Source organism: Capsicum annuum, chromosome 10 (assembly GCF_002878395.1).
Source record: "Capsicum annuum cultivar UCD-10X-F1 chromosome 10, UCD10Xv1.1, whole genome shotgun sequence".
Classification (NCBI taxonomy): Eukaryota; Viridiplantae; Streptophyta; class Magnoliopsida; order Solanales; family Solanaceae; genus Capsicum; species Capsicum annuum.
Genome location: NC_061120.1, coordinates 93,864,681 through 93,885,387, shown reverse-complemented (window position 1 = coordinate 93,885,387; position 20,707 = coordinate 93,864,681). Strand labels below are relative to the sequence as shown.

Here is a 20,707-nt window from a genome sequence, read left to right as displayed (position 1 = left end):
GCAAAATCAACAAACCAAACTCCTAACCTTGCAAGATGATGAACCTCACTGACTAACTCCTTCTTATCTTCCTCAGCATAGGAAATACTACCAATAGATAATCTACTAAGGGTATCCGCCATTACATTAGCCTTGCCTGGTTGATACAATACACTCATATCATAATTATTAAATAACTCCAACCACCTTCTTTGGAGAAGATTCAAATCCCTTTGAGAAAATATATATCGAAGACTCTTATAGTCAGTGAAAACATCAACATGCACACCATAAAGGTAGTGCCTTTATATTTTTTAGGCAAAAATCACAATAGATAACTCCAAATCATGAGTTGGGTAAATCTTTTCATACTTCTTATGTTGCCAATAGGCATAGGCTATCACTCCCCTCTTTTGTATTAACACACAACCTAATCCAACTCTGGAAGTATAACAATACATTACCAATCCGTCTAACCCTTTTAGCAAAGATAACATTGGTGTTGAAGTCAATCTATCTTTCAACTCTTGGAAACTCTTCTCATACTTATCCAATCATAAAACCTTCACTTTCTTTTGGTTTAGCTTAGTCAATGGTGTGGCTATAGGGGAGAACCCTTCAAAAAATCTCCTATAGTATCCAAACAAACCCAAGAAGCTTCAAATATCGGATGGAGTAATAGGTCTAGGCCAGTGCTTCACTAAATCAGTCTTTTGAGGATTTATATGAATTCCAACCCCCAAAGTGACATGCCCTAAGAAGGTAACAGATTGCAACCAAAACTCATATTTACTAAACTTTGCATACAATTAATGGTCCTTGAGGGTTTGCAGCACTATGCTCAAATGATCTGCATTTTCTTCCTCACTCCTCGAATAAAGTAGTATGTCATCTATAAAGACAATGACAAATATGTCCAAGTAATTCTTAAAGACCCTTTCATCAAATCCATAAATATTATAGGAGCATTTATCATTCCAAACGACATAACCACAAACTCAGCATGGCCACACCTCATTTGGAATGCTGTTTTTGAAATGTCTAGCTCTCTAACTTTCAACTGATGATATCCTGACCTAAGGTCAGTCTTATAGAACCCACAAGCACCCTGAAGCTGATCAAACAAATCATCGATTCTAGGAATATGATACTTGTTATTAATGGTAACCTTGTTTAGCTATCTATAATCTATACACATTCTTAGAGTATCATCCTTTTTGCACACAAAAATAACTGGAGCACCCCATGAAGAGACACTAGGTCTTATGAAACCTTTATCTAAGAGGTCATTAAGCTGTTTCTTTAACTCTTTAGCTTCAGCTGGAGCCATATGACATGGAGGGATACAGATGGGTTGATTATTAGGAAGAAGGTTAATACTAAATCTATTTCTCTATCTGGGGGTACCCCTAGCAAATCTTTGGGGAGCACCTCAGGAAACACATTGACTACACAGACTTATTGAACTATTAGGACTTCAGACTTAGTATTTTCTACTAGAACTAAATGATTGATACACTCTTTTTCTATTAACTTTCTAGCCTTAAGATAAGAGATAAAATAACCATTGGGAGATACAAAACTACCCTCTCATTCTAAAATTGCCTCATTAGGAAACAAAAACTTCACCCCACGGGTACAATAATCTATAGATGCATAGCATGAATGGAACCAGTCTATGCCAAGAATAATATCAAAATATACCATTTCTAACTCTATTAGGTCTGCTGGTATGATATTTTGGAGGAAAGTAATAAGACACTCTTATAGACTCGTTCTACAATAAATGACTTACCCACTAGGGTGGAAACTGAGAAGGGCTTAGAGAGATTTTAGATCCTACCCCCAAAATTCATAGCAACTAATGAAGTAACATAATAGAGATTTAATCCCGAGTCTAACAACATATACACATCAAGGTAAAAGGCATGATGCAATCCAATGACAACATCTGGTGAGCTCTCCTACTCCTGATGGAATGGTAAAACATATAACTAATTCTGGTGCAGACCGCCATGGGTAATAAAAGATGCTTCTTGTAGAGGGACTGGACGACTTGGCTGAGCTACTGGATTAGTAACCTGATTCTAAGGACGAACATCCCTACTTCCCTTCTTAGTATATGGACACTTATTGATCAAGTGGCTAAACTTTCCACAATCGTAGTAACCCTCTTTACCTATCAAACACTTAGCAGGATAAGTCTTGCCATACTTTGCACATGTCTAGTAACTAGGCCTCTCTTCTCTCTTTTCTTTAACTTTTCCATCTCAATTTATTAAGCATGAGTCATCAACCGAGCAATATTCGTACCCCAATTAGCATTGCAGTCCTACACTCGTTCAGATCTAAATCAGACACCTAGTAACAAACTTGCTCGTATGATCTATAAAATCAGATAATAATTCAAGAGAATAACTAGACAGCTGTGTTAATTTAAGGCAGTACTCTTTCACCGTCGTAGAGCCGTTCCTCAGGCTCATGAACTTCCCTACCTTATCCTTCCTTATCTCACATGGAAATAACCTATCTTGAAAAATATTCTAAAATACCTGCCAACTCATAGAAGATATATTATCACCCTTACCTTCCTTATATATACTAAACCAATCATAAGCAATATCCTTTAGCCTATAGGATGCCAATTCTATACTCCCCTCTTCAGTAATATGCATAATATGAGTAATCTTTCTCACTTCATCAATAAAGAGTTGAGAATCCTCATCTACCTTTGAACCATTGAACTTACGTGGATTCATTCTTATAAAATCCTAAATCTTGGCTACAACTAAAATTACATTTTTTTGAAGTGGGACTGCTGCCGGCTAGTTGCCCTGAACATTCGCATTCACCGCTTAGGACAACACTGGAAAGGTAACCAAAAATTTAGCATGAGACATATTCTCATTATGAGGGATGGCATGTAGTTGTCGTTAATAACCATTTTGTGGGCATTGGATTGATAAGAAGGCATATTCGATCATAAAAAGGAATGAGTTAAAGCAGATAAAGACAACTATAAGCATGATAGATCATGATTCTTATCTCATTTTGTAGCCTCTTACTCATAAATGAGGCATGTTTTACATTTATGATCAGGACTCTATGTAACACAACTTTTCTGACACCCTAAGAATCTTTAAAACCTTAGGCTCTGATATCTAGTTTGTAACCCGGAAGAACGCCCTGGATACCATACGGTGCTCAAGACTATAAATAGTACCAAGATAGCTCATAAAGCCTACTTAACTTAGACCTCATAAGAAATGTAAACTGACATATTAGAATCTAAAGATAACTGAATTCATATCCTAACCAAAAGTCTTTAACTTGGGAATCTTTAAATAGATACTTTTGAACTTAAAAGATAAACAGTCTGACAATCCTATACTTCTGACTAGGGACCTACTGGGAGAGACCCCAACTGACACGAACATAGCTAGAAATCACATAATAATACACTTTAACACTTAATAGATATTTGATAAAATGGGTCCTCAGACTATGAGGACTCACCCAAAGTTATGATGCAGGTGATGATGCCCGAAGTTAATCGTCCTGCTGGAAATGAGCACCAGAACCTATATTATAAGACAATGTAGCACATAGACATATATGTGGGTCAGTAACTCTGGAATGTATTGAATATGTGGAGATGAATGAAAAACTAAATCAATAACTGTATATACATATATATACACTTTCAGATGATGCATACCAAGTATAGATGACTCACCTTGAGCTTGAAATAATCAAAAGACTGCAACATCATGAATATGAATAATAAGGCATAAGGATAAACTTTATGAGCCATAACACTTAGTTTCTATAAGCTTTACTTTTATTCTTTCTTATGTGATATTATTCTAACTGACATAAACCATGTAATTTACCATGGGGTCCAACATCTTACGCATGGTTGGGAGAGTTGTTCCACCTTTGTCATCGAAAAAGAACCTTAATCTTAAGTGAGATATGATTATCATGACTAATCTTAGAACTACTAATAGTCTAAAACACTACCTACATAGATTTGATATAATGCAAGTGAAGCTAACCTCTACCAAAAGTATACTCATGCTCGAAAAAAATACCAACAACATAATACCAAAGTCATGGACTCTTGTTGCCACTTCCATACATTTTACATACTCACTCTACGGCTCTTGAATGACCAACAACCTTATAGAAGGAAGAACCAGCTGCTATCATGTGCTTCGATACCAATTGAAGTGGAAATGCAAATCATCTAATAAATCTACACACCATTCCTACTCATAAGGATATTCATAAGCTGGCCCACTTTAAAAATCAAATATCGTACCCAGAAACTGGTAAAGAACCCTAATAAACACTAATAGACCCACCTCTTTTCTAAAAAAATACTTTAAGAATCAAATGTCATCCATAGTTAAGAGGGATTTTCAACATGTCTTGGATCCCCAATGCTTAACCTTGAAGGTTGAAGTAGTCATGAGCTTTACTAGAGCCTAAGCTAGCCCTAAATCCTTTAGCTTATGCTAAAGATCTTTGATATTTGTCTCTGACTCTCTAAACTAATGTTGTGCTGAAGCTCTAAAAACACGTGTTGAAGTCTCATCCGCATCTATCTACCATCATGCATCACCCATTTAGGGACAAAATAGAGTCAAAGAATGTGTTTAAGGTTTAGATAAATGCAGAGACACGATAAGGAGTCAAGAAATGAATTTCCTAAGAGTTTCTCTATAGCCTCTCAAAGATAGGTTATGAACTTCTATGCATCAATTTGCAACTCTACCAACACATACCTCTTGTACTAAAACACCGATGAAACCTAGGCTCTAATACCAATTTGTCACAACCAAATATCTTAAATCATGGTGGCGCTGGCGCCTACTATAACCTACCAGTAGGAAAGCCATACCTGTAGTTCGAAAAAACTAGTAATGGGCTACTCAAATAGATAAAGAAAAGAATGCAAAATATTTGAAATACAAAATCAATTACACAATATAATCATAAGACCTGGAGGTATCAGTACAAGAGCCACTAATAATACAAGGTACAAAGTGAAGTACAAATGAATACACTAATATAACTTATTTTGGAATAAAACATGGAGACTAGTCTAATACATAAGATAGAGTTAAGTAATACTCCAAATGTCAGGAGCTCACTTTAAGTCTCTAAACTATGGTTTCTTCGCATGACATACACATCAATAATGATAACTCGTATTATGATCTGCAGGCTGTAGAAGTGTAGTATGAGTACCTAACACATGGTACTTAGTAGGAAACAACGACTGAGCTCCAAAGATAAAGCAAATACATATAATAGATAAGAAAAATAAAAACTACACCCAAATGTCCAACAACTATATAAGACAACAAATGAAATAATAAGGATAAACTATCCTATTCATGTCCAAGAGACTAACATAATAAGGCTAAATATTAATGAGAAGGCACTATCTTAATTTCAGTCATGTTAGGAATCTAAACACTATACCATATATCACTGGCCAAAATACAAAGTAAAGGCAGAAGAAAGTAATATATATACATATATATATATATATATATATATATATATATATATATATATATATACAACCAAGATCTTCTCGAAATACAACCTAGATCATCAAACTAGCTATTTAGATCTCAAAATCATAACAAGATCTAGTGTTAGAATATTCAGGGTTCTATTCCATATTTCAAGACATCAAATGGTCATGCATAATACTATAATCATAAGATAAAAGGTGTTGGAATCTTACCTTATGTATCGATACAAATTCAATGACGAATCTATTAGAAACTAGTCATAATATGATCACAACAATGATAATAACATTGTCAAAAACAAGGCGAGTAACCGGCTAGTCAGGACTACCAAATACCTAGCCGAGCCTACCACGTGCACCCACCACCCCAGGCTCAGAAGGTTAAATCAATATAAAAACACACCACAAGGTATAATTATTATCCATACCTATGCAACCCCCTATAAAGGCTGATAGATATATGCGTATACTGGTGATAGGCAATGCTCCTACAAGAACAAATGCTAAATATATAATCAATATTACAACCTCATCATTATAACCATCGTCATTATAACCATCATTATCATAACCATCATAGCCATAATCATCATTGTCATGACCCACATTATCATAGATATCATCATCATAATTATCTTTCGGTCTTATCGGGTATATATATACATATATATAATTTCCATACATGGGGATAGTCAGACTCAAATCAATATATGTACATATAGGAACATCAATATAATCAATATGCATCATTATAACTATCCCAAAACCTTGTCGGGTATCATTGAATCATCATAATATCCTTCAGCCTTTTCGAATTTCATCATATCTTCATAATATCCTTCGTCCTTATCGGGTATGATCATATGATACAAGATCAATGGGCTCCACTCCTTTCAAATTGATTCTTTGAGAGAGTATGAGCATCCATTTCAATATTTTGGGCTTTGGGTCACTTTTGGGCCCAATAGCTTTTAGGGTCACTTTTGGGCCCATTGTATAATAAATGGCTCATTGCTATGAATTGATAGTTTTCTTTCATTTTTAGGTGGTTGATGAATGATGAATTGAATTGACACTTGCGAGTGTTTTGTAGAAACTTGTTGGGAGTTTCTTGAGTTGTGAGAAACGTGGTTGATCGGAATCCATTTTTACTATGTCCGCGTAGGAGGTTGGTGTTGTCTATGATTGATAGGAAGGTCTAGGTTTTGGCATACCCTTGGTTGTCCTCTTAATATCGGTTTATGTCAATCTATCTATCCCTTTATTTTCTATCTTGTTTCTTTATTTTTAGTGTTTTCCTTTGATTATTCTTATTTTCGTATTTTTTTCAATTTTGTGTTTTACGTCTTGTATTATTTGGTGTTTGGAATGTGTTTATAAGATTTAAAATAGCCTTGGTTCAAAATTTTGTCGCATTTCGATCAACGGTTTAAGAGATATAAATTTTTAAAGTTTTGTTGTTCTTGGTGTTCTTGAGTGTTCTTGAGGAAGATTCAAATCTTCATCTTGAATTCCTTTCAAAAAGTTATTTTTTGATCCTAAAAAGTGAATAAAAAGTTGTAAAAAAGTCTTTCTACAAGTACCTTTTTGAAGATCCAAGAGACTATTCCAAAGAAGTGGAGAAAGGGGGACCACAAGAAAACAAAATTGGTACTTTAAGTGAACTGGTGGCTGACCTATTTTTAGACTGCCTTGGACCTGCATTTGGGATTCTTAAACACATCCAAAGGAGGTCCAACCAGTAAAGGGACACCCTTATGCATCCAACCTTCCCTCAACCTACGCCCAACCTGTTCCCAAACCTCAAAACCGTCCACCCCGCATTTGGTATACATCCAAGGTGCATCTAGGTATCCCTAACACATATACAACTTATCTCCAACTCTCTTGAACACCTTATCAACTTCAAAACTCAACTAAATTAGGTTCAAAACCATTGCTTTCATATGTTAATTCCTCCTTTCATTTCTTTGATTCTTGAAACTAATTAACAACTAAATTGTAATCTACTTAGTTGTTCAATTAGTTCTTATTTGTTCTTATTTTGTGTTGTAATTTCTTTGTATGATTTTTGTTATGTCTTTCTTTGTTGAGTAGAGTATTTGACCTTCAAAAGAATAATTAATTATTGTTTCTTCCCTTTTCTCAATTCTGCTAAAGAACTATGGGTGGTGTAACATTGAAAACTGTATGGGAAGCCATCATGGATTGGCGACAAGAATTGAAGAGTTGGAAGGAGCATGGGTCACGTTTGAAAGGGAAGATGGAAAAGGTGACATATCTTACTACCCAAACCCCACCCAATGTACCCCAACACTATAGTTCTACCAACAAATACCCCATTACCAAAGATCATAGCTGATTCTACCTCAAGAACATGTTCCCTCTTTCTAACCCACTACAAACCAAGTTACCAAAGACATTGTTCAACCAACACAAATCCAAATTAAAAAGACCAATTCCAACATGGAATATTTTTCCCTCACTAATCAGGATGCTAGAATTTTACCTAGCATCACTTCTTCATTTTTGTAGGTTCATGAACAAACAATATCGAAGGAAGATGCGAGGTTAATGCCATATGAGAATGAGCTTAAAAGACAAATGAAATTCTTACCAAAGAATTCCAAACTTGAAAGGTGAAATGACATATTGATAATGGAGTTGGATTTAAGGATGAATCCTCTTCAAGAAAGGAAGGATGATACAAGATCAATGAGCTCCACTCCTTTGGGATCGATTCTTCAAGGATCACATCTATTGATTCAAGACTTGTCGTTCTAGGATATCAAATACGTGAATAGAGGATATCTTAGGAAGAAGCTATATTTGGTGATATCCTCCAAGAAAATAATGGGCCACATCTCATTTGGATGATAGCTTGGGCTTCAAGAGAGTATGGGCGTCCATTATAATGATTTGGGCTTTGGGCCACTTTTGGGTACAATAGCTTTTAGGGTCACTTTTGAACCTATTATGAAATAAATAGTCCATGGCTATAAATTGCTACTTTTGTTTCATTTTTAGGTAGTTATGAATGATGAATTGAGTTGACACTTGAGAGTGTATTATAGAAACTTTTTGGGAGTTTCTTGAGTTGTGAAAAATGCGGTTGCTCTAAATCCATTTCTGTTGTGTCCTCGTAAGAGGTTGGTGGTGTCGATGAATGATAGAAAGGTCTAGGAATTGGTATACCCTTGGTTGTCCTCTCGTTATCGATTTATGTCAATCTATCTATTCTTTTATTTTCTATCTTGTTTCTTTGTTTTTAGTGTTTTCTTTTGATTGTCCTTGTTTTCGTATTATTTTAAATTTTGTGTTTTATGTCTTGTATCATCACATCAGCATAATATCCTCCGTCCTTACCGGGTATTATCAAAGCATCATAATATCCTCTATCATTGTCAGGTATCATCATATCATCATAATATTCAAATTAATTGTCAATAATAGAGAGTAAACCCTATGAGGGTTGAAGTAAAAAGCAAGCCCTACAAGAGCTAAAGTAAATAGCAAGCCCCACGAGGGATAAAGTAAATAAACATGAAAAGAGATGCAAGGTAGAGTATGTTTCCCTAATTCATCGTTAATCATCAATGTCACATTATCTGTAAGCATATATACATAACATGAATATTATAATTATTCTCGGGTTTTACCCAGGGTTATCATTAATACAACATCTTTCTCCGTTCCATACCACAGATATGTGTATTTAAATACATAATCACCACAAACTGCCATTTATTCACTATTCATTTACTAACTTACACCATTTATTAATTAATGCCATCAATCCACTAATACTCGTCGTATAAACTAGTCACCATCGTTGGCTTAATTATTAATGTCAGCTAATCCTCATGGTTACTAATTATCATTAGCACTAAATATTATCATATGTGCACGGAGTTAAGTCATGGAAAAAAGGAGTGAAAATCTCCAATCCATTTCCCGGAATGAACTTCGGGACTTAATCATTATAAAAGTATAGAAAGGGTTGAAATATCTGATGGTTAGAGTAATTAGGAGTATCAAATATTAGACCAGAGTCTTTCTTAGTTAAATATTTGAAACATCAATTTTAATCTCTTTTACATGAAGGTTATTCATTAAGACAGACATTTATTATTATGAAAATAAATTAGTTTTAAGGTAAAATGTGGGCTTTAACCCCTATTTTGAAAAAAAAAGTAATTCGTTAATGTTTTAATTAGAGTCGCATCACTTACCGATTTAATGACCAAGAATGTACCACCTATAAGGATCATGAATATAATAAATCTATGCATCATGAAAAAACAACACCTATGCATCATGAATATACTGCATCTATGCATCATTAATATACCTCATCTATGCATCATAAATATACAACATCTATGCATATGAATATACCACATCTATGCATCATGAATATACCACATCTATGCATCATGAATCTACTAAATCGATTCATCATAAATATACAACATCTATGCATTCCATCACCAGTATTCAGACAATGGAATCATAAGCATTAATATATCAATAAACTACAATCACATCCTTTGCATGGTTAAATACTTTTTGAATTGTTAACTCATATCCTAACATGGTCTTTGGCCCAATAATGTATCTAGAATAATCATAACATTATAATCACGGCCTTGGGCCCACATGCATATATGGAGCTCATATTAATAAACATATAAAAAGTCATCTCGTATCCATAAGACATAACATAACCATAAGACTTCGCGTATCTTGTAAGCCATAAAGCATATTTGTTACCATCTCACACTAGGAGGCATAGTATATAATAAATGTCTTATACCTAGGAGGCATATTATATAAATAATCATCTCACATCTAGGATGCATACTATCAATAAGCATCTCACATCTAGGAGACATACTATTAATAAACATCTCACATCTAATAGGCATGCTATCAATAATCATGTCACATCTAGGAGGCATAATGCATCAATGAGGCATAACTTATAACTATGAGACATATCACATCTATACGACATATCACCTATACAAGGAAATAACATCTCTATAGGCCCAACATTATATATAAGAGAATTAACATCTCTATAGGCCAAACATTACTTCTAAGATGGATATTATCTCTAAAGGCCATTAATCATAATCTAGGAAAAATCATCACAATACATCGAGACACGAAGTAAACTTATTCTAAAGGCTCAGTAGTATCACCTATGCCTTACATCCACAACTAAGTCCACAAGGACTACCATAAGTTTCAGCCTATGGGGGGTTGGAATAGTCTAATTTCAATCCCCAAATTCCATATTTAGGCAATTTATTCCCCAAACTGTGCTATGTTATATAGTTCAACTTCTAAACGTCAAGCAAGCCATAAACAAACCTAAGATAGGAACTTCGTCTAAAAATATAGACATTTAATTCAACTCCGCCTAAATTATGGTTTCAAAATTACAACAATAGCCCAAATAAGGTTAAACATGCGAAACTTACTTTTCACACTAAAACCCCATGACACAACTAGCATTTTATCAAATCCATTCTATGAATTTACTCAATTTAAGGAGAAGACACTAGGATTCTAAATGAATAAGAAGCATTTCACCTTATGGGTAAAAAAACTCTCATCTAATCCCCCAACTTGAGGAATCAATACTAAGTCATTCTACCCATAATCAAACTTAATATCCAAATTTACACACAATATATAACATGGATCATCTTATAAAGAAAAGTAGGCTGAAGACTACCTCAAGTGGAACCGTAAATCCTCAAATTGTTCATCAAAAGCTCCTCTTTATTTCACAAGACCAAAATTTCATCACACTATAAAAATTGTAATCTACTTATCAATACAAGAATAATGATACCCATATTACACTGTTGTGCTCCGGGTCCAAAAACTGCAGCAAAAACCCCACGTGAGTTTCACTTATGGAAATCATATTTTCGAGGATAACCCAACATTCATACATAAATAATTAATTATAAAAATCAAGAAATTGGTGAAACCAAGTAAACTTTGGGCTAAAATCAAGCCCTATGTAATTTTGGGCTCTGGGTCAAGGACTAAAAAAATTTACCAAGGAATTAGTGAAATCTTACCTTAATTCTGATAATAATCATGATAATAGATGTTTAGCAAGTTCCCAAGTCACCCAAAGACTCATTTTCAAGCCATCACACCCTTTTAGGGTTTCTAGGTCTCCAGGATGAAGAAAAAATAACCAAAATAAGTCTTAAGGGGTCATTTTATGCCCATACCAGGTACAAAGATGTTGCTATCGCTATCCAGGGTTTTCTACCACAATAGGGAGATCACCATACACCTTATGTGATTATGGTATCCCCTCTTTGCAGCAGATATCAATTGAAACTTCAAATTTTTTCCAAGTTTCGGCTAAGGTCTCGGGACTTGTTTGAACTTCGATTTATGTCAATGAACTATGTAACCCCTCTAAATTTGACGTTTCGGATGCAATGGCATAGTAAAATTTCCCATTAAAGGTCATTTTAATTGAATGTGGGTCCCACACTCATATTTTTTATTTTAAAACTTTTTGACCAATAGGTCAAAATAAGTTCGGATACATTCGGACGCAAACTAAAGGTAAACCTAGCCTAAATTCAATATTCTAGAGCTATTGGCACAATCAGAATTCACATCTAAGATCGTTTTAATGAAGTTCTTGGTCGGTGGCCATTTCGAACCGTGGAGACTTCAAAATAGGGAATTGACTCTAAAGACCAAAGGAACTGCCCGATAATCGAACTCTCAGTCCCAGCAAGTCATAAATGACTTGGGGGATCTATGGGTAAGTCCTAACGGTGAGAATAAGCAAAAATATGAAAAATGACATGAAGGATCATTACAGTCTCATTTTATGTTGCAAACTTTTCTTTTAGTCCATTCCAAAAAGAATGCCACTTTACTTTAATTAGAAATAATTTGACGTTAAAAATATACTTTCACCCTTAATGAAATGATTTATAGCCACATTAATATCTAAGGATTATTTGAGACCACAAGTTTCAAAAGTATTTTTTTTTCTTAAATACTGCCTCAAGTCAAAATGTGCCACATAAAATGTGATGGAGGGAGTATACCTTTATTGTAAAAAGATACTTTATATGATGAAATTTAGTATATTATAATATATTAGCTACCATTTTTGTTAGGTAACTAATTATATGTGTTTGTGGTAAAGATTTATCTTAGAAGTTCGAATTGGAAATTCCATCACTGTTTATTGAATTTATTAGTGTCAGAATTCATTATTTACAATTACTTACTGAATTTTCATAAGAAATATTATGTGAGCAGAAGTTACTGGGTAATTCCAACCTATATGTGCCTTGTATAAGTGAATTTGTGTAAATATTTTTATGATGTCACTACCTAATATTTGGTTTATTTTCTTAAAAGAAAAAAATTACTAATGATTGTGTTGTTCCATTACACTTACGTACAGGATTCACCATGTGATCCATGTATGGTGCATTGTTGTTTGCATTGGTGTGCAATATGTCAAGAACATAGGGAGACAAAGCTTCATTTATCATGTAATGATAACCCGACAACAACAGTTGTAGATCCACCAGCAGTTCAAGAGATGACTTCAACTGAAAATAATGATCAAGTTGTAGTTAATTCTTCTGGCAAAGAAATTGTACCGTACCAAGGTTTGGAGATAGAATCCCCATGAAATATGTTGTATTTTTTTTTCTTTTGTTGGGAAATGTTTTTCATTTTTTTGAGTTGGAATTTATCTGAAATAACTTCTCTATGTGCAAGATAGAGTACAGTCATCTCTTCAGACCTTAATTGTGAGATCACATTGAGTATGTTGTTGGAAAAGCATTTTTTTTTTTCATTTTTGCATTGAAGGATTTAGTCATCTGACAATAAATAGAATTTTTTTGTGAAACTACTTATTAAGCATTGTGATTGCCCATAGGGAAATTACTCTTCATTCTCTTTCCTTATTACTCTAATTTTCTTTGACTTAACTTATTCTACACCTTATGAATCCTTGATCACAGTTCATTCTATTTCCTTTTACACTAATTTTCTTCGATGTTACTTATGCACGCTTATGAATCCTTACTTTACTTGTGTACATGAAAATAAAAATTTAAAAATCTTGTAAGAATAAAGTACAGGTCAAAAATTACGAATTGTTTATATTTTCAACGCAGTAGAGTTCATCATACAAACCACCAACAAAAGTTTCCAAATCAAACTTTTAATCTCTTAAGAGTAAAGTAAAATACATGAATTAAATGTCTTTCCTTTTGTGTGGTTATAGAAAGGGATAGGGGTCAAATTTATCCCTCTATTTTGAAAAATTAGTTAAATATATTCTTTATCATACTTCATAGTCAAATTCATCCTCCTCGTTACACTTTGGGCCAAATTTATCCCTACTTTGAAAAATTGGCTAAAAATATATTTCATCATGTTTTGGGGCTAAATTTACCCCCGATGTCAAACTTTGGGGTCAAATTTACCCTCGTTGTTAAAATATTTTTTTCACTTGTACGCTTCCTTTAGTTGAAATTCCCAAATCAACGTTAAATATGATACTCTATAAAAATAAAACACACCCTAATCTAACCCCCCGATCTGACTCGAGCCACAAAAAAGATACAAACAAAAATATCTTCCTCAGTTATGTTGGTCAAATTCCCAGCACGATTAAGCGACTTAGTGCATAGCTCATGAAAAATGGATCAGTTCAAACACCAAAAGATATACCACTCCCTTAGTTCATGGATGTGCATTAGTTCAAAGCACATGAAAAATGACACTTAGCAGTCAAATCCAACAAATTAAGCCAATTAGATATTTTTATGGATGATTGAGTTAAGAGGATTTCTTATGTGCCAATTGTGGTATCTCTTCATTCTTATGTCGTTGTATAAACTTTGGATCTACATAAAATTTTTATTATGTCATTTGCTCAGAAAACTTATCCACTGATTCTAGAATCTACATGTACATAGAATTATATACCAAAATTAAAATTTTGAAGCTTGTAATAAGCATTTTCTCTAGTTTCATGCTTTTATATTATAGCATTCGCAAATAGAGAAATCTTCAGATCACATTTTTGGATAAAATAATCATTAAACATTAAGTTTTAAATGAAGTTTGTACAAGAAAATAGACTCTTGATTGACTGTTTGATAAATTCAAATCTAAATTTAAAGTCAAAATCGATCGAGCAACGACAATGATGGCGCGAGACTTGTCGTCTTCCTTCCTTACTAATAACATGGAGTAATGCTTCAATATTTAAAAATATGAAATTTTTTCTCCTACCAGTATGGGAGAGCACTTCTTAATTAAAGTTAAAACACATTTACTTCTTTCCTCTATTTGTTTCATCCATTTTTCATTTATCATAACAATAGAAACCAACCATATCCTACATGAATATGGAATGACTTTAAGATCAAGAATATATATATGAAGAAGTGTGTGATGTACAAGAAAAGAGAAATTGTAATGACCTGAGTTTTGGTGATTTATATGAAACATTTATTTATGTGTGATTTAACTATTTTATCCTTCCCCGTAATTTCCTTGTGGTATTTCTAGAATGTGGAGATGATTGATAGAGTTCTCAATGTATTTCAATGTGATTTATGCAATATTAGAGTTTTTAGTGGCTTAAGCAATCTTATATTTGACTTCAGTCAACAATTATTGATCTGAGCATTGTATAGCAAATCAAACTACGCTAACAGATTTAGAATGTCATTTTTTGGGTGTTAACTTTGATGGTTTGGTTTTATGGCTTCATATATCATTTTGATCCTCGATTCAAAATATTCTGAATTTTTTTTTTGGGATCAACACTATAAAAAATTGGTTTTTTGGGATCAACACTATAAAAACGTCATTTTTTTGAAAATCAAATATCACCATTAATTTCAAAGCATCAAACTAAATAGGGTAGCATTGTCCACTTGTAATCCTAGGATTCTTGATGAATTCTGATAGGTCTCCAGAGACTTAAAATTCTTCAAATCTCCTACTAGTGCTCGTGCACCCACAACCGTGATAGGTACGCTAATGCGACTTAGCTGACACACAAGTGTCATATATGCTATATTTTTATTGCGATTAGGATTCACGTATGCAACGGTAGGTTCTCATATGCGATAATTTCCCTCAAGCCAGGTACCGCGTATGCGATGTCTGAGTCCTTTATATGCCTATGTTTCACTATTTTCACTATTTTTGAGACTTAGAGTTCAGGGTTTAGTGATTTTGAGCAATTTCTTTAACTTTTAAGGTTGGGTAAGCTCCATAACACCTATTTCAACTATTTTCTCCAAATTACATAATGTTTCTTGTTTAAACGTGAATTAAAAAGATTGAAATTGAAAATTTTGCCCCATAAGGCCTAAAAATTATAATTGTCTAATTTAAACCCCTATTCCAACTCATTTTTACTTGGGTGGGTTTTTAATCTTATAATTATCACTTTTCTTTTGATTTCATATTCAAAAAACAACCTCAATTGTTGATTTTAAAATGAATTTTTAGGATTATAGCCTGTAAAGCTTAAAATTAGTTTTTCATTGATTTGTGCCTCGCTTTTAACTTCTTTTTTGCTTGGGTTTACAGCTATAGACTCCTAAGAGTATGGGAGCATATATTGAAAATAAATTTATGATTTTATTCTTTATTTTTGAGAATCTATTTTTCGGGTTCATTTTCACCCCAAAGAAAAAAATAGGCAATTTGAATACTGTTGGCATTCTTTTGATGCATAGGTTGTATATTTCTAAGTCTTCATTGATTCTGAGTTTGTTTGTGAGAAGTAAGGCTTTTGATTAAAGTATTTCGGGTTGATTCCAGTATTTGAGGTAGGCTATGGTTTTAGTTTCTTCAGACTATCTAGGTAGTCAATATTGATACAAAATCATGTTAAGGGTGTGGGAACTAATCATGAAAATGGCTATACTTTTGTGATGTGCCCCTGTGGGGGCCTAAATATTGAGGTATTCTGTTGTTTTGTAATATTATGTGTTATGTGTGACCATGTGGGGCCCTATATGACATAGTTGGCTTTATGTGTATGAAATTTATGGTATCATATTTTATGAAAAAGCCTAATGTGGTATTGATGGTTTATTTTAATTTATATCTCTATTGACATAAGGTTTATGTTGGATTTCATGAACGGTTGGTATATTGGTTGGGTATGAAAATTATCATTCTGGTTTGTTGTAAGCATTACATTCTCGTATCATATACATTCATGAATTATTGGTAGCACTGTGGAAATACTACAAATATTGGCTTTTCTAAAAAAAATGTGACATCCTTAAAACCCTCTGTCGATAGATGTACCCGAGAGGAGTTATGGATATTAGTATTGAATTTTGTTTTTTTTCCACGACCAGAGACTACCCCCTAGTTGTAACACAGTGCTTGAAACCACAAGTGATCCCAAGATAACCCATTAACTGGCATACTATTGAGAAACTCATTTATAATATATATTAAATCACTATTTCTTTTGGACGAAAATGTAATCATCATAAAATTTGGGAAATATATAACACTGATACAATTTACAAGATAATAAAATTGAAGAGAGAACTAAAATTACAAGATTGACTTTGACTGACATCTATAAATTCTTTACTATACTGACTATTGATAACTGGGACATTTCTCCAACTACCACTAATTATTACAAATGAATAATAAGGTAAAGTACATGAACAACATCTGACTGAAGTCCCCGAAATAGGAGAACTCATCACCTACCGTCTGGAAACTGCAACTGTCTAGCCATGATATGTGGACTACAATTGGTAACTACATTATGAAACAATGTAGTCACATAGATGTATATGTGGATCAGTACTTCTAGAATGTACTGAGTAAGCGGGGGTGAATGGAATAAGTGAAACTAATTTCATACATAATCTTAAAACATGAATGATAAGTGTAAGTAGACTCACCAAGAGACTAAAATAAACTAAAGGATGAAATATCTTAAAACATGTATAACAAATATAATCTGATAAGTTGGTGAATCACTACACTTAGTTCCTTAAAACTTTACTTTTATAATATAAATAGAACTGAAGTTGGAAAACAATAAAAACATGGGTACTATATGAATACTAGGTCTGAAACTGCGTGATGGAAACTGTAATATCCGAGAATGCAAGACTAAGTGTATATCTGTTATGTTACTGAGATAAATCTGAAATTTAAAAGACTGAAAGATGTAAAACTGAATGTCTAAAAGTCTGTACATTTAGTCAAGAAAACCTGAACTAAAACTAAACTGAATTATGACTAAGCCTATGGGAGGTATGATGTAACTGAGATGCACCAATCTGATCTAATCGGGGTCCAACCCCTAACCCTAGTTGGAAGGGTGTCAGTACCGTGCCATATATACTAACACTGGTTGACGATGTTGTTTCCACTATCATGATATCCTGAAGAACGAGGGTGTTATTCCTAATAGATGGGGGACCCCTCAAAATCTATGGCAGCACCGTAGGTCTGAAACTTAGGGACTACTACTAGTGCCTCATGTCTAAACTGATGGGGGAGACACCATCCCTATGTTCGCAAGGTGCTAAGTCCTATTGCCAACTGAATGACACTGGAATACTAACTGGTGCATGCACTGTTAACTAATAACTGATAAGCTCAGGTCATGGTATTCGGAAAATAATAGTGCATACGAATTCTAGGGTAATTAATAACAAATAAATTTATAATGCTTATTATAAATATGGCCGTCTGAGTATACTGATAAGATTCATGGATTATCTGTTTGAATACTTGAAAACCTGAATTTATGTAAATTACATAGGCATTGGGTGTTCATAACCCACCATCACTGAATGAGTATAAAATACATTATTAAAGATTAAAACTTTGGGATTGAATCATGGTTCAAAGACTTAAAAGCATAGATATTTCATCAAATATTTTGGAATCATGAACTTGGACATAGGAATATCTTAAACATAGGAAGACAATAGGATAACACGGCTAAATTCTTAACTTAGGGATTCATCCTGAAATCAATTGAACATGGTATGAAAATTTCAATACTCAACTATGATATGACTCATTCTACTTGAAAACACATGAAACCATAACTTGTAATTGAAATCAACTAGAGATTCATGGAGATAATTCAACTTGAAACATGTAAAACTCATAATTTAAAATAAAAAAGGCTTCTTGGACTCCATGGGTGAAAGGGGACTCATGGATGAACTTCCACATACCTTAAATCCGTAATCGTGAACCAGAAACACCAATCTTGATTCTTTTTTGAAGGTTCTTGGATTTGTGAACTTGAATTCTTGGTTTCCTTGGAGAGAAAGTAATTGAATTGATTATCTTAGGGGATGAGTAGGATTTCTTTGAGAGGAGAATTGAAGAAGAGGGGTAAATAATTCCCTAACTGGTGATATAAGTCGTTATATGACGACTTGGATTGAGCGAAAAAGACACAATTTCTCCTTAGGCATTTAAATTCATAAATGGGCTGCGAATTTCTTGATCACCGCAATGCGGTAACTTGCCACTGAGATTAGCACCACGACGCGACACTATCGCGATCAGCATCTGGAATCATGATCAAAACATGACCCAATCCTTATTCAAAAAATTCAAAACTTCTTTGAGAAATGCTTCTTACACCCATGAACATTAAGTAACTCAAAAACCAACATCTCGGGGTCGGGACGACCAATTTAAAAATTCTTGAAGTTAAGAAGCCTTAAAAATGACTAAGTTCTCAATATTTTGTGAAATTTTTAGGCTTTAAGCCTCTTATACATGAAACTAGAAGCTGAACTAAGCTAAGAGTAATATAGGGTATTACAATATCTCCCCATTGGGAACATTCATCTTCAAATGAGGCTGATTAGGTGTAGAGTTCTTAACTAAGGCAACTAAGATCATATACTAAACATGAATAACTGGAATCTTGATTGCATAACTGAGTCTGAAACATGACACGTGAACTGAACTGATTTTATGATTGTTTACAATGATATGAGAATAGTCATAACGCTGATATAGAAATGAGAGAGTCAACTTATGCGTAACCAATACGTTAGGTAGGATCTGGTTTTGAGAAGAAAAGATGAGAGGTTTAGGATATGAAAACTAGGGATATTACAACATCTCCCTTTTGGGATCATTCATCCCCCAAATGATACTAACTTGGATGAAATACTAAGGAAAGACAGAGATGATGCATGGGGCACTTACGAACTGAATCATGACTGAATATCAAATTTGAAGCATGATGCATAAACTGCACTGAATTAACAATTTATATAGATGCAAACAAACTATCTCTTTGAAAGGAAATATTCATGAAACTTCTGATAGTAAGACTAGATCAGAAGTTAAAAAAACCATAGGAGCTTTTCTTTCTGAATGCTAAACTGAATTGGTTGATATATAGATTGAATTATACTGAAATCTTATACTCAACTAGAGTCTTTCTTCAACACACTTTCTAAGAAGTTATAATAACAGTAGGGAGCAAAAAACTTGCGCATGATCTAAATAAGATATTTGAGTAAGGACTCTTAATATGGCTATATATCTGTAACATGGAACATTGGCTTATGAAACATAAACTAGAATTGCTCTGCATTAGACAACGCAACTGTTACTCTGAAGCTTAGACATACTCCTTAGCTATACATTCCAATTCAATACTGAACTTCACTTGAGGCTATTGAAAATATTAACATGGGCACTGATAACTCTATTTACTGAAGTCTGAGCTATACTGAATTCTCTTACTATGTTCTAGCCTACTCGAATCTACAAAGTGCACCCATAACACTGTAATACTAGTTGGAATCATGAATTTAATACACCCTGCATTTTCATAACTTATCATCTCATGAATAATTATCATTACTACTTCAACAACTATATTAAACCTCTTACTAGACATTCACTAATGCACAATACATTCATCCACATATATACAAACATGACATTCAAGCCTATCTTCATAACTACATATACACTCCTAAGCAAACACCCATAAAACATCTTTCTCATATCCTCCAAACCTCTATCATTAACTACTTCTATGCGCTATTCTTAAGAAAATCACACAAAAAATTTTCACCAACTATGACATACACCAAA

The 20,707-nt window shown here is 33.6% G+C and overlaps 1 protein-coding gene across 2 annotated transcripts in view; it reads left to right on the top strand.

Annotated features, from left to right (window-relative positions):
- Positions 1–13,499, top strand: part of LOC107843665 (cell number regulator 6) — a 51,490-nt gene extending 37,991 nt beyond the window's left edge. For both annotated transcript variants that reach the window (XM_016688032.2, XM_016688031.2), the window contains one exon: positions 12,999–13,499. In XM_016688032.2, the coding sequence (XP_016543518.2) occupies positions 12,999–13,232 (234 nt within the window). In that variant the 3' untranslated portion in view covers positions 13,233–13,499. The remainder of the gene's footprint in view (positions 1–12,998) is intronic.
- Positions 13,500–20,707: the final 7,208 nt, after the last annotated feature.